The 16195-nt window shown below is 38.4% G+C and overlaps 1 protein-coding gene and 1 pseudogene across 1 annotated transcript; both read left to right on the top strand.

The window, feature by feature from the left end:
• The first annotated feature begins 4518 nt into the window (after positions 1 to 4518).
• LOC138140110 (zinc finger MYM-type protein 1-like) lies at positions 4519 to 5235 on the top strand. Its single transcript, XM_069060853.1, has one exon. The coding sequence runs from the start codon at positions 4519 to 4521 to the stop codon at positions 5233 to 5235; it is 717 nt and encodes a 238-aa protein (XP_068916954.1).
• Positions 5236 to 7092: 1857 nt separating this feature from the next.
• LOC138140004 (zinc finger SWIM domain-containing protein 3-like) lies at positions 7093 to 12041 on the top strand (annotated as a pseudogene).
• Positions 12042 to 16195: the final 4154 nt, after the last annotated feature.

The raw sequence follows: 16195 nt of genomic DNA, 5'->3' as shown, positions 1-16195 counted from the left end.
GATTCCGGAATCAGGAGGGACAAAACTGAAAATGAATTCGTCTGTACCTGCACACCACATGACGCCAAGCATCTTGGCTTGTCGTGTCTTGGTTGTCCTGGAAACACTGGTTGCGGGTTCACCGGAGAAGTCGACTCTGGGAGTGTGTGGGACGGCATTAGCGACGGATAGTTAGCGGCCCACTTCCCAAGCTCAAACTTTCCGCGCGAGAGCAACTCGATTAGCTCGTCGCGACGAGTGACAGCGTCAGGAAAAGTATCGGCACCAGAGAGGATGTCGTCCACATAAGCGTCCTCGACGAGGCATGATGAACCTAGGGGTAGGCTGCTCTTCTCTAGGGCGGCTAACTCCTGCAGGGTGCGAATTGCAAGAAAGGGAGCGCTCGCAGTCCCATACGTAACCGTAAGAAGACGGTAATCTAGAACAGTAGTGGATGGGCTCGGCGCCCAGAGAATCCGTTGCAGATCCTGGTCATCTGAATGGACCAATATTTGGCGGAACATCTTGACAACATCACTGGTGAAAACGTAGCGATGGTTGCGCCACTGTAAGAGCAACACCGAGAGGTGGCGTTGTAGGGTTGGACCAGGGAGAAGCGATTCATTGAGAGAACAGCCTGCTGCGTTGCGAGGTGAGGCGTCGAATACGACGCGGAGTTTTGCACCTTCTGGACTGGGTTGAATGACACCATGGTGGGGAAGATACCAACCCGGTTGATTGTCAACGGGAGGTGAAACAACGGACATGTAATCTAACTCCTCGTATTGGTGGAGAAAACGGTCGTACTTCTCCTTCAGTTGGGGATCCCGGGCTAACCTACGTTCGAGAGCACGCAGCGATCTGTCACACGAGAACCTATTGTTGTTTCCGACGAGGTGAACGTTCGAACGACGAGGAAGACACACAACGAATCGTCCTTCAGGGTCGAGACTGTAGGTCTCACTAAAGTGTCTCTCACAGAGCGCGTCCTCTGGCGGCAGCGGCTGCTAAGGAGCGGAAACCTAAGGAGCTGTTGAACAACGTGTTCAGCGACAAGCGAAGTCTCAGAACCTGAATCGAGTAAGGCTCGAGAATATATCTGTTGCCCCCTGGGTGATCGCACTATTACCTGGGCTGTAGCGAGCAGGACGATGCGACGTTTCTGCATGGGACGGGCCAGATGCACGCTGGCAGCTGGGTCTGGATCTGAAGAAGCCGTGTCATGGAGAAGGGTATTATGTTTGTTACCGCAGGTGCGACACGTCTTGGTAGAACTGCAATCCTTGGTCATGTGGTGACCTAAACAGTTGAGGCACAGCTTAAGCCGTAGCACCTCGGCTAGCCGTTCGGTCGGGCTGCGACTACGGAATGTTTCACAGGTGAAGTGTGCAGGGGTGGCAGCACAGAAAGCACAGGGGAACGAGTTGTCATGAGAAAATGAACGGGGTGAAGCGCCAATGGCGTGGACCTGCGCCTTGGGCAGCACCTTCTTGAAGGGGTTGACGAATGACTGCGACTTCGTCTCGGGTGAGGACATCTCGAGCGTTCGGATGGGCGATTCCAGGAATTTATCCAACTGATTGAATGTCAGCAGCGTGGGAGTGTAGTCGGGGTTGACCAACATCCTCTGGTCATCATCTGTGGTAGTCAGATGGAGTTGCCAATCTGGACAGGTGCCTGCATCTAAACGTTTGAGAGTAAGAAAGACCAAGATGTCTTCCCAGTGCTCAGTGGGGCACTTCAATGTCTTCAGAGCTCGAACTTCCTCCTTTGTGCGGTCGAGAAGATGACGCATGTCAGAGTACGAACACTTCGACAGCACTGGCAGGTCGAACAGTTCCTTCAGACGAGCGTGTGCAAGCAGGCACGTGTCAGTGTCTACCTGGAGCAGGCCTCTCTCCAAGCGGGCTCGAAGTTCACCTCCGTCGTGGTGACATTCTGGACGAGACTGCTTTAAGAGCAGCAGCTTCTGAAACTTATGGATGTCTTGTCTACTAACTACTAGACCATCGAATGCGTCTCGGAATGTTTCCCACTCAGCGTACAATCCTGAGAACGTGGGAACGTCCATTCGTGGAAGCAGCAGGGGTGTAGGGGTGTCTCCCGGGGGGTGTCCTTGATCAACTGTGTCGCCGGGGAAGAGACCTCCATTTTCGGACGTAGTGCTTCGAGTCTAGCGGTGGCGTTGACATGCTCTTCAATCACAACACCGTAAGCATCATCGGTTACTTGGAATCCCGGATCCTCCTCATGGTTCACACGGAACTCCTCCCAGTGGGTGTCCAATGTCTTCCAGGAGACATCGATGAGTTTGTCGCTAGCGATGAAACGACCTTGTTCGATGCGGTCGGCAACAGTCTGTGGCCAATCCGGAATGCGCTTGACCAGCTCGTCTGGCTTGGCAACAAGCCTGGCGGCCGTACATGGGCTGGGTTCGATCTTCGACCTTGGCATGACGTCGACGATGAGTCACTTTGGGTTCGGTTTAACCTCGAATACGCTGACGTCACTGTGGGTGCAGGTGCTTCAAATTGCGACCACGCGTTGGTCGCCCCCGTGTTTCCGACAATTGGAAGAACACACTAGCACACCTGAGCCCGGAAGAATACTTCTTCACTGGCGATCACGCTTGAATCCGGCTCGAAAGACCAAATTGTTGCGAATTGTGCAACCGAAATGCCGAAAAAGCGCGTCGCGTGGGTAAAGGAAATGAAAACGAACGAATAACGTCAACACTTAAAATTTAATGATTAACAAAAACACGCACACACAACGACGACAAACTGAATGATTAAACGGTAACATCTGAACGATGGATGATTGACATTGATTGAAATAAACACTGATTGATTGAACATTGACATGATTTGAGCGAGCGAAAAAGTGGGACGAACTCGCGACTAGAGTAGCTCGACAATAGTGACGAAAAGATGGCGTCGATAACGCTGCGAACAAGGGCAGAACGAAGTTTTGACTATCCGCCCGGAAACTAGATCTGAACTGGTACCAATCGCCCATTGAGGGAGCGGCGGTTCATTTTTGGACGAATAATGCCAAACAAAAGTTGTTCGAATTAGTCTTCGTAATTTACAACACGAAACTGAAAATTATTTTTGGTTGCGGTCGTACAACTTTCAGCTTCATTCTGAAATCTCTAATTTAAAGTGTGACGCTCGTAATTACTCAATGCCTCTAAAAATCGAATAAAACAATTCGTGGGTCAATGTGCACATTTTAAAAATCGTCTCGGTCGGAGGAAGCCCAAGATAAATGATGGATCTGCACATGAGCGGAAGTTGATACCAATAAAATAACTATGTCTGTCAATTTTACGTACAAAATATTTGTAAAGTAGGGGCGAGAAGTAGGTGCGAGTGCAAAAAAAAATCAAGCGTTTTGTAAAACAGGTGAAATCGACTTACGAGGTGCGATTAATCCGTCTTTCGGTGGGGTCTGGATGAACACTTAACAATTCATGTCTTTAGGAATTGCGTGGGAGTTTGTAAAAACGTGATAAAAGTTCAAAGACAGCACTGACGGGGATAACACGTTGATGCTAACATAACAAAAAAATAAAATAAACAAAAAGACCTCACGTCGACTGAGTAAGGGTGTGATTATGTTGGAGCTGCGATGAGCGATAAGAGCGAACTGCCATTTGAAAATGGTACTTCGCTCTTATAGCCGCTTTTATCGCTCTTCGTAGCTCCAACATAATCGTACCCTAAGGCACAGTTGTTCTGCCGTATGTTATCCTAATTGCGTTCTGCTCTTTCCATGAAAGGGTCTTGTTTTTTGGGCGACGAAAAGTCGAAAACAAATCCGTGACTCCCAGGAACCGGATATTCCGATCGAGTTGGGGTTCCAAAAGGTACGCTATCCAGCACGAAACGGAGAACCACACAACTCTTCAGACGGACACAGGAGACTTCGTGAAAAATTCCAAAAATTGGTGCGATACGCTACCACGAAGTTCACCCAATCACGGTACCTTTACGAAAGAAGGAAGGGCGGTATCGAAACGAGAATTTATCACCTATCCCAAAAAAGCGTAACCAGTCTCGGTAAAGGAAAACGGACCTTAACGGCTGCCGACAGAAGGAGAATCGAGAACCGACAGATGCGTGCGTTCTAGAATTTTCGACGAGCGAAAGCAAAACCGAAGTGGGTTAGGAAAATCAAAACAAAAGGACCAAAATACCTACACCGTCGATCGAGACGAAGAGAGCCGTCAATGGTACTCTACAGAATTGTGACCAAAAATTTTTTGAAGAAAAAGCTGATCTTAACTTCCGAAAATGTTCAAAACATCTGTTTCTCCGTAAAAATAAAAATAATGAGACCTTGAACCGTTTTTGGCTTTGTTTTTCTCCAACGAAAAGAAAAGTTTACTGTTATGCATGTAAATTGGTAGCCACTCAGAAAATACAACTCAGTGGAGATGGATTTGATGACTGGAAACATGCATCTGAACGTATTTCTCAACACGAAAACTCTAATAATCATCTAGAGGCTATCACAATTTTGACAAAACTAGGAATGACGCAGGGACGCATTGATCAAGCTTTAGTCAGAGAAGAAGCAGAGCAAGCTCAATATTGGCGAAAAGTTTTGATGCGGGTCGTCAGTACAATAAAATTTATTGCAGAACGCGGGTTAGCTTTTAGAGGCGATGATGAGTTAATTGGTTCACCGAGAAATGGCAATTTTCTGGGTAATTTGGAATTACTGACAGAGTACGACCCATTTCTCTCTGCTCATTTGAAAGAAACGGCAAATAAGGGAAGTGGACACGTCAACTATTTGTCATCTACAATCTGTAATGAACTGATCACTTTGATGGGTGAGAAAGTTTTAAATGAGATTGTAGAGAGAATAAAAAGATCAAAATACTATTCAATATCAGTTGATTCTACACCCGACGAAGCTCACATTGACCAGCTGACAGTAGTCATACGTTATATGGAAGGATCTGCTCCCAAGGAAAGATTTCTTACATTCGTTCCTAATTGTGGTCATAGCGGTGCTGCCATACCAAAACCTCTGCTAGAATTTTTGGACTCTTATAAAATTGATATCTCTAATTGTCGTGGTCAATCGTATGACAACGCTCCAAACATGAGTGGCAAGTACAATAAAATGCAAGCTTTGATCTTGAAGAAGAATAATTTGTCCGTCTTTATACCTTGTTGTGGCCATTCTTTAAACTTAGAATATGTTCCGTTACTCGACATTTGCAACCAAATTTCTGGTTAACTGTTCCGATACTAATAGATTTCTGAAATATGGATAGTTACGGAATGGGTGTCAACTGAAAATTGTAACTTATCTGTCACCAAAACGACCGGCGAATTTAGTCCGGTTATTTCGGTTATGATGTTTTTAGCCAAAATATTGTGCGGACATTGTAAGGAGTCGCTTGAGATCCTTGAAGACGGTACGCTAGCTACGAGTACATTTGTCATTTGCGTCAACCATTACTAAGGAATTAACAAAATTAAATTTCGTGCCAAAAGCATAACCAGACCATTCCTTTAGTACCAGATTTTCAATAACCAAACTGTCAGCTGTCATTGAAGTACCGGTTACTTATGGCTTGTAACGGAACACACTCTTGCGCTGTTCACTTTTTTTATTTCGTCCAGAACTTATATGTATTTTTCACAGCGACTACCGAGCGATATACAATTCTGGTCAGCAAATTGCCAGAGAATAACACGAAATTCTACGTTCCCAAGAAATTGAGTGAAACTCGTTGCTCTTGTCGCGCCGATGCAACAAAAGCTATCGTTCATGGTTACGAATAAATTAAAGAAGCTCTTGCTGACATATCGCAAGATCAAGAGCAGAAAGACGTCGTTAAGATCGAAGCTGCTAAATTTTTGGAGAAGAACACCCTGTATTAATACGTGAAGGAAAATCTTTGTACCCCTTTTTAAGCAAATTGCGTGGACGGAGGAGTGTGAGATTTGGCATAGTGTCCCCAAAAAAAGAGACAAATCCATAGCTCCCTTATTTATCGGAGGATTTTAATTATCTATACACCAAATTAAATGGTTGTGAATAAGCTACAAAATGGCGTACTAAATTCACGTAAAACCCAAAGTGCTTCAAGGTAAAACTGTCAAAATATTTTTTTCAAATGCGGACACATACTTTTTTTAGTAATTCTGATAGACATTTTTATTCTGAAAACAACAATGTATGACATGACATTTGTAACCTCATATAAGAATTTTTTTTTTAAATAACACTACATTTACATAAGAATGGTCAAAAAAAATTTTTAATTTTAATTCAAAAATAAATAAACAGATCTTTGAAAACAGTTTCTATTATTAATTTATTTATTACTTATTTATTTATTATAAAAATGCCTTATTTAAGTGAAACCGAGAGGATAGAAGTTCTAATGATGATTGGTGAGGAGACGAAGCTGTGCTGAAGTGATGACACTTTTGATGACACACAAAAAATGAAACGGTCATTATGTGATAGAGTGTTGAATTAAAAAAAAAACACTTGTTCATCATGAAATTAACCCCTGTTGCCATTTAAAAAAATTCAAGTTAGCTTTGTATCTCGAAAACAAATGAAGGTATTAAACTCAAAAAAAATTACAAATTATAGAATTTAAATGCCCTTAACTCCGTAGCAAATTTCAAAGAATTCCAACAAACGGTTTGATAGGTTTAATAAAAAGAGCCTCAAACGGTAGCTCTACGTTTATTTATTCTTGAATTAAATTTAAAAAAAAAATTAGGGTTGTTATGTAAACTATTATTACATGTGATACATCGTTGAATTCAGAAAAAAAATCTCTTTTCAAAAATCATAAAATTAACCCGTTGCCATTAAAAAAAATTCTAGTTAGCTTTGTATCTCGAAAACAAATGATGGTATAAAACTGAAAAAATTGCAAAGAATAGAATTTAAATGCTTTTAACTCCATACCAAATCTCAAGGATTTCCAAGAAACCATTCTCGAGATATTTAACTGTTGCCATACGTTGTACGCTGTGACTAGCCTCCCGGCTCCGGTATTCATACGAATCCCGGTTTTATTATGACGTCACGCAAGTGATGTCATCGGCGACCGGTATTGGGGGTGTTTTGGCAGAGACAACGGTATTAGTATAAATTCCGGTTCCCGGCTAACAACGTAGACGAGACGACGCCAGACAGTGCTTGTTTTCACGTGATTGTTATTGTTTGTTTCCTGAAAATTGTGCCTTTGGTACTAGTAGATGGTGAGTACTTCATTAGGTACCTATTTTAGTTTTATACTGGGTGCCCCAAAATTCGGGGAACAGCTCAATGGGACAACGTCAACTTATATTAGAAAATAATGAGAAAAATAATTTAAAAAACGTATGGGCTGCATCACGACACCGTTATTAAAGTTGCTGTTAACTAAAATCATGATTAAAGTAAACATAAAAGGATATAGATTTATGCAATTATAACCTGCCAGAAAGAGATGAATTCGTCACCATGCTAATTAAGATCGTGATTACTGATTACATTTAATAAGCGAGCCGTGATACGGCCCTATCTTTTAGATTTGAAGATATTTGAGCTCAAAAGTTGCAGCTTTGATCTCATTTATTTTGAATATTAAAAAAGATTTTGATTATTTGTCTTATATTAGCCAGTGGCATAATAATACTGAATGATTGTGATCAGGTCCGCAATTATTTTCAGCTATAATACTTATAACTAGTGGTATGATTATTATCTGATATTATGAGTGAAATTGAGCTGGAGATTTCACGAGTCCAAAGGACGAGTGAAACGTCCTGCTTAAATTTCACGAATTTAATATCATCGATGATTAATCATGCCACGTGTTATAATCCATGAGACAATATAATGAATGAAATACAAAATTATTCATTTATTTGTCAAACTGACAAATTTATTTCAATCAAAAATCGTAACGACGAAAATAAACAAGATAATATTTTTTTTTGTTTTCTATTATCGCTGTGATAGCCATGACTTTACGCGTTTTGATTGGATCATTCATGATCACGTGATACATGAAATATATTGTCTTCATTATTTCCAGCATTTCCACGAAGTGATTTTATGTCGATTTTACCTCAAATAACGTATGGCAACATGGCTTTGATTTTTCTTTCTTATTTCCATGGATACAGACTATTAGGATGTTTTTAAATGTTGCTAAAGTCCATTCACGTTAGATTTTCCTTTTCAAGGTCAAATAATTTAATTTTTTGGCTCTGTAATTAGGTTTTGTAAATAGTGACATGCAGGTAAGCACCGTTCACGTTAGATTGAGCACTGCTAAATCGCATTATGTTGATTAGCTGCATGTCACTATTTACAAAACATAATTACATAGCCAAAAAATTAAATTATTTGACCTTGAAAAGGAAATCCAACGTGAATGGACTTAACAGTAAGGGCCACTTTACAGAAGCGAAATTAATTAAATCGTAATCAAATGCGAAATTAACTGAACACGTGATCCGATTGAACCAATCGAAGTTTCGGATTCATGGGTTAATCGCGCATTAAAATTTAATGGGAATTAAATATTTAATTCTCTTTCTATAAACTGGACCTTGGTGTAACAAACAAATAGGTCCATATCTTCTACAAAAAAAAATATTGATTTTTTTTACATATTTACCTGGTATTTTGATGACTACTTAACAACGTAGGTACGTCTAAGCTGTTCCGCGAATTTTAGGGCACCCTGTATATTATGCAGAATTTAGGCCTTAAAAATAGGGTTTAATGTAAACTACAAACTTTTAGGTTACGCTGAGCCTGAGGTTCTAAGCCTGTTACACGATGTCGGACATATTCAAAGTTGGAAAAAAGTTCCATAGTTATTCGGATATGGAAAATTCCCTTAAGGCTTATGAGGAACAAACCTTTGCGAAATTCTGGAAACGTGATGCACGTCTTATTGCTTCTTCACGCATCCCACGGCCAATTAGAGGGGAACTGAAATATGTGGAAGTAAAATTTTGCTGTATTTATGGAGGTCAGAAATTCAGACCATCCGGGAGTGGGCAAAGAGATATAAGGACTTTTAAGAAAGAACAATTATGTCCTGCTCATGTGGCTTTACGAGTAACGGTAGACGGAAGAGATCTGGAAGTGAGAAGTGTCTCGGAAACCCACAACCATGACAGAAGTATGTTACAGTTTCAATACCTGCCTCACCAAAGAAGATTGAGTGGTAAAGATAAAGAGAGTGTGGAAGAACTACTGGCTCTGCGAGCTAATAAGAAGTTAGTGAAACAAAAATTAGAACAGGAGACCGGAAAAGTGTTGACATTAAAAGATCTATCTAGTATTGGCCAAAAGTCGGGAAAGAAGTCAGAAAATTTAGACGAATGTGTCGATGTTTTGAGAAACCGATATAACGCTGAAGTAAATATTCTTAAAGATAGAGAAAATAATTTTAAGGGCATGTTTATTCAAACATCTAATATGAAAAACACGTTCAAAGCATACCCAGAATTTTTAGGTATTGATGGTACCTATAAATTAATAAACATCGGCATACCTGTGTTTCTAATTGTAGCAGAAGATGGCAATTGTCAGACTGAGATAATTTCTTTTTGTCTTTTGACCACTGAAGACAAAGATAGTTTTACTTGGTTTCTAGAAACATTTAGAGCAAATAATCCACAGACTGAACTCACGAAATGACCGATAAAGATTTATTGGAAAGGTCAGTCATAAAAGACACTTTTTCAGAAGCTAATGTAATCATTTGTATCTTTCACTCAATGCGAACCTTCAGCCGAGAAATCACCTGTGAAAAAATGGGCATAAGCCAAGCCGATAGGAATAAGTCGCTGGAACTTTTACAGAAAATGGTTTATGCCAAAACAGAAGGAGAGTTTGAACAATTGCACAACGTTCTAAACATATCTGCCCCAAAACGGGTTATTGAATATTTTGACAAGAATTGGTACCCCATTAAGGACGAGTGGTCAATGTCTAAAAATTTAATGAAAGGTTGTTTTCAAAATACGACAAACAATCGTATAGAATCGATAAACGCGAAACTAAAGTCCGTTATTACAAAAAACAGCACATTAGTAGAGTTCGTGCATTCATTTTTCACCATTATATCATCCCTTGAAAGTGAACGAGATTTTAAAGCCATATACCAGTTACAAAAAAGGCTCGTTACCTCATACTTACCAGGCAGCGATGAACGAAATTTTCTGAATGTTTTAACCAACGAAGCTGGTAAAATGGTAATTAAACAAATTGAGTTCAGCAAAAAAGTGAAAGTCCCTTCAAAAGAAGACAACGAGTCCTGTTTTGTTATCAGCAGTACTGAAGGGCAATTACGATGTGATCCAACTGATTGCAGCTGTAATTTTAAAGCTGGTATGTTGCTTCCTTGCAGACACATATTTGCCATTCGCACGCATTTAAAATTGCCTTTGTTTTCGGAAGAGCTTGTGAATAAGCGTTGGACTTTAGATTATTACAAAACCTGTCGAAGGCGTTTGGCACATGATTATTGTAATAATAAGGCTGAAATAGAGCCGGTGTTGGGAACGAATCTTGAAGCATCAGCAACACCTAATGTAACTGTTATAAATAAAAAAAAAGGCTCAAACATATGGTCAGAAAAGAAGAAAAGCATTAATTACAACCGACTCCTTAGCAAATTTAGTTGCTATGTCCAGCAATGATTCATTCGATCAGAAATTAGACAACCTGAAAACTCTAGAAATGTTGTGGAAGCAAGGTAAAAGGACAAGAGTAATAATGATCAATGAGGATGAAGCAAAGTTATCATGTGAGCTACCTAAAATAATCAGAAAATTTTCAAATCAATAAAAATGTCTTTTACAGCATCGAATGTGAACAAAAATTCTCTGGATGTCGAAAATATGCCAATTGTGCTTGCTGATACAGACACCGTGCAAATAGAAGTCATCACCAATGTCTCTGTAAATAGTGAAAATACCTTGGAGCACGCAAGTAGCACTGAAACAGCCTCCAATGAAGGCACCAACATTCAAGGTAAGACTGATTCAGAGTGCTAAAACGATTCAATCAAGTACTGGTGCATACTGAAATATTTGCTGTCATAGAAAATTAATGTTTTCACAGCTTTTGGAACCACCAGTGATGAGCTCACAAGTATTAAAATGCCGCAAAAAATCAAAAAAAGAGGACGCCCTAAAGGCAGCAATTTAACAACCATTGGACTTCCTAAAAGGAAGAAAGCAAATATCATACCATTTTTAAACATGCCATTCCAAAACAAACAAAAAAAATGTTGAGCTGGTTTGTTGGTGAGGAAGTTGCAGCCTTGGGTTTGGATGGAAATATCTATATTGAAGAAGAGTCGATTGAAACCAGATCGGAAATCATTCCTCATTCGGTTCTACATGAAAATGTAGATATTAATTTAGTTCGGTAAGAATAAATACCAAAATGATTGTAAGACAATTTAATGATAACAATTATTTAATATTTCAGTAACTTCTTCTCTGATGCTGCCTGGCAAGTTGTCCAAAATGTAATCATAAAGAAAAGGCAGCAAAACGAATGGCTGTGTGTTATGTGCAATTTAGAAATTACGAGAAATCAATCTGATTGCATTATCTGTGCTTTATGCCTTCTCTGGAGGCACGTTAAATGTACGACTTTAAAGAAAATACCGAAATTTTCAAATAAATGGATTTGTTCGGAATGTAAGGCGTAAACAAAACCATAGAATAGTGTGGAACAAAATGATTGTCATCTAGTTAGCTCGGGAATTTTTTCACATGTAAATTTTCCTGCATCGCTCTACTCTTTGAAGTAGCCACGTAGTTCTGTCAATAAATGTCATCAATCAAATTGATAATTATTACAATTTAATGTAATGTAAAGGTAACTAGATGAAGATCATTTTGTTCCACACTGTAGTTTTGTCCTGGCGATCTATAATTTTTTTTTTGTTTGTTAATGATTTCTTTTGTGTTCAAAGTTTATTTTCGAATTGTTTACACATACTGTTTTGTGCTCAGAGTTTATTAAATATATTTTTCTAGTTTTAGAATTAAGATATTTACCCTGTTTGAATAAACATTATACTTCAACTACACTCACCGGCAGAAAAAGCGGAACACCATTATTATTTAAAAATATATCGTCGCGGTATGTGGTTGCTCTTTTTCGATCAGTCTCTTGAAACCTTCTAACAGCTCTGTGACGACTAGCAAGAGGAGCCTCAATAGCATTAGCTGCATAACGGAAACAACAACAGTCTTCGACCAAAGCTACTGCTCTGGCAATATTTACACCAGCTAGAGGCATTTTTTTAAGTTGTGCACTTAAATTCGAAGTTAACGACAATAAAAAATTACAAAAGTTATAAATATCTAACCAGGTTGCTTGATTATTATAAAAATAGTAAATTTAAGAAAAGAAGGTTTTTAAGCAAAAAATTTGTTTTTATGCGAAATTGCTACTAAAATGGCCTATGCTAATGCTCAAAGTTATGTTTGCTATCATCGCCTCCTGGTCAAAATACATCAAAATAGGTATTATGGGAATAATTTGTTGTTGATTAATTAGTGTTCCGTTTTTTGTGCCGGTGAGTGTACATATATACAACTGTTGTTAATGTTATTACCTCTACCTTGAACATTTGAACTTCCTTCGGCCGGGATTGTCCATCCCGTCTATAGTCCAATTTTTACCCTTGTGAGGTGATGTCACGATTTCTTTACTCGCTTTCTCTCAATTGAAACGACAGAAACAGAAAAATACAAAAAAAGCGGTACCTACGTTTATTTATTGTTGGTTACTTTGTGGTTATTTTATGCTCCTGCCAATTTGACAATTTTTAATTTCTTTCACTTATTACATACATAACCTTTCGAAGCAATTGTCAAGAAATTTGAAACATTATTATGTAGTTATTATTTATGATCAATTTAAATTTGTTTCTGATCCTAGCTCAAACGTACGCAAATGGGTAAAAATTGGACTCTAGAATCTAGATGCAAATATGTATTACGTTCCCAGCCGGGATTTCAATAATCCCGGTCATCAGTGACGTCACTTGCATGATGTCAGAACAAAACCGGGATTCGTATGAATACCGGAGCCGGGAGGCTAGTCACAGCGTACTTTGTAGCGAGCCTGTATTCGTACATCATTACCTTGCAATGTTACCGTAGTGGATTTAAAATATTTTTTTCGATTTCCAAAGCTTCTAAATTCTCTATTATGCAGGATTAGATATTGGTAGTGAGTAGTGATCTTGTACTTTGTGATAATATGTACGATTACGATTAGACGTAGCTGTCATGATAATTTCATACATACAGGTGTCCCAAAAATGGTGTACTAACTACTTACTACCGTATCCAGGATATTTAAATGTACACGAAAAAAATATGGAAAAAAATTTTCAGACAAAAAAATAAATTATTATTTTTATTATTAACGGTAATACAATGTAAACAAAGATGTACTCGTACATCATTACCTTGCAATGTTACCGTAGTGGATTTAAAATATTTTTTTCGATTTCCAAAGCTTCTAAATTCACTATTGTGCAGGATTAGATATTGGTAGTGAGTAATCTTGTACTTTGTGATAATATGTACGATTAGAGGTAGCTGTCATGTCAATTTAATACATATATTTCAAAATAATTTTTCTGTTAAGTGCCACTTTCAAGGACCGCCAAATCAGCAATTAAGTCCAATAAAAATTTTTAAACATTTTTCTGACGTTTACGGTAGTCTCTTCTACACCGTAGTGCACCGTTAGTACGCCATTTTTGGGACACCCTGTATATGGCTCAAAATCACCAAGGTGGCAAATTTGCTTCGCCAGCAAATAAATTACAAAAATTACCATTTAATTGCACAAGTAAACATTAGTAAATACTAAAATGTATTTGTTTTAACTGTACATCATACAATATACTTCAAAAGTAAATAATATTTAATATTATTTCAAGATATATGTATGGAAAGTCATTTCGAGAACGCGTCCCAAGGATCGATCCTTAGAAACATACACCAGGAATTCCCATAAAATAAACGATATTTAACAGTTTCCACTACTTATCAGCGGCCAATTTTATTTAACATCTAATTTTTTTAACTATTATTCAAAAAATCTAATTAATTTAAATAGAAATATGCTTAAATATTTTCCCGACAAAGTATGCATCATTTCAGTGAACGCAATTGTAACTAGCTGAAAAGAATTTATAATGAACACAGCCTTTAGGTGCTAGCCGCAGTTTGTGGTAGGAGATGATATTATAACCGGCCGTCATAAGTGTTTTTCGCCAAATTAATTATAATTAAGTAATAAGTACCTTTCAATTCACTATTTACAGAGCGTACATCAATAGGTCATCATTCCGGGAATGCGTTTATAAGTTTGGAATATTGAAAAAATTCCTTTTAGATTACAACATTAAAACAATAACCTGAAATATTTTACACTAACCATGTCAGACCGCGTCGAAAATGGCTGCCGTCAAAAAAAAAACAGCGTTTAGTTGAAAACGTCATTTCGTGAGCGGTCATTTCGGGAACGTTCCCGGACATGATAGCATGTTCTCAAAATGATAATGATGTTCCCAGGACGACTGTTTCATTCCTGGAGTGATATCTGCTATTGCAAATTCTCAATAAATTTATTGTTTATGTTGTGTTTACACAATTTTCAACAAGATATTATACTTGTTGTTTTTATCATAGCAATATGGCACCACGAGGCTGAAAATACCAAAAAAAAGGCCGAAAAAGTTACTAAAAAAAGATAGTTCGACTTATTTGCGCTAATTTGCGCCGAAAAAAAAAAGCTAATGCTCGAAAAAGAAAGTTCTCGAAATGTCGATTTTTTGCGATGGCTTTTTTGAAAAACAAATTAGAAAAAAATTAATGTGTTTTGTGCTTGCCCAACTTAAATATTATTTATACACAAGTTTAGTGACGATTTAAGCTAATTTTCATAATCATAGCTTCCAAGTTTTTTCATCATAAAACCAAACTTGTAATTTGCCACCTTGGTGATTTTTACCCATATTTCAAAATAATTAACCTGTTTAGTGCCACTTTCAAAGACCGCCAAATCAGCAAATAAGTCCAATAGAATTTTTTTTACATTTTTCTGACGTTTACGGTAATCTCTTCTACACCGTAGTGCACCGTTAGTACGCCATTTTTGAGACACCCTGTATTTTATTAAAATCTCATATTTTTTATGCCATCTCATATATGTATGTCTGTTTTTAAAATCTGGCAACCCTAGGCATGGCCGCTATTACATTTGCTGTTTGTTGTTCGGGGCAAATGCGTTAACCTTGCGCGAGGTAAATGTAAATGTTATTACAATTACCCCATTCGTTCGTTTTGTTTCAGATGGTGCGGAGTTATGTCAAAAAGAAAGGCATCCAACCCAAATACTCTGAAGATAAATTACGAAGAGGTATTGATGAAGTAAAATCTCATACGATGACCGTACATAAGACTTCAGTTATTTACAGAATTCAATCAAGGGTACACGAGGTGCTGTTAAAAAATGTAAAGGATGAACAACTGCACTTTCTGAAAATGTTGAAAACGTTTTGGCAACTTCTGTGAAGACACTGGCTAAATTGGAATTTGGTCTTAGTCGAAAAGAAATATTAGAACTGGTAGGTCAGTTTGTTAGAACGAATAAGGTCAAAACACCATTTAAGGAGGGTATCCCAGGGGAAAGACTGGTTCCTCAATCTCAAAAAACGTCATAATTTGTCAATCCGAAAGCCTGAACCTAAGTATGCAAGGAAAAAAGCCGCCACAGATCCATTTATCATGTACGGATATTTCAAATACTGTGATCAAGTTGGACCTGGAAGAGAAACCTGAACGAATTTGGAATTTGGATGAGTGCGGCTTAATTATACAGGGTTGCATTTTTACCTGGTCAGGGTCGTCATCTTACATGAATAACCCTGTAGATCCATCGAAATCGAAAGTCGTCGGAGAAAAAAGTCAAAGCACTTCCAGAGTTACTAGTACCTTAGGGAGAGAAAATACAACTTTTGTTCTGACTGTTAATGCTGTAGGTCGCCGAACGCCACTTTTAATCATATCTGGGATCAATGGCGAGCACCACCAAATAATTGATTCCTGATTCCATCGTTAAGATATTGCATAATCCTGAAATAACCAGGCGCGGTATTATATCATTTGATTATAAG

The sequence above is a fragment of the Tenebrio molitor genome, chromosome X, assembly GCF_963966145.1.
Source record: "Tenebrio molitor chromosome X, icTenMoli1.1, whole genome shotgun sequence".
In the NCBI taxonomy this organism is placed as follows: domain Eukaryota; kingdom Metazoa; phylum Arthropoda; class Insecta; order Coleoptera; family Tenebrionidae; genus Tenebrio; species Tenebrio molitor.
The sequence above is the reverse complement of the archived record's forward strand: the minus strand, read 5'-3'. Positions and strand labels throughout refer to the sequence as shown.

What these genes read in the sequence shown, in the direction of transcription:
- LOC138140110 (XM_069060853.1), top strand. Translation starts at nt 4,519, where the DNA reads ATGACGCAGGGACGCATTGATCAAGCTTTAGTCAGAGAAGAAGCAGAG.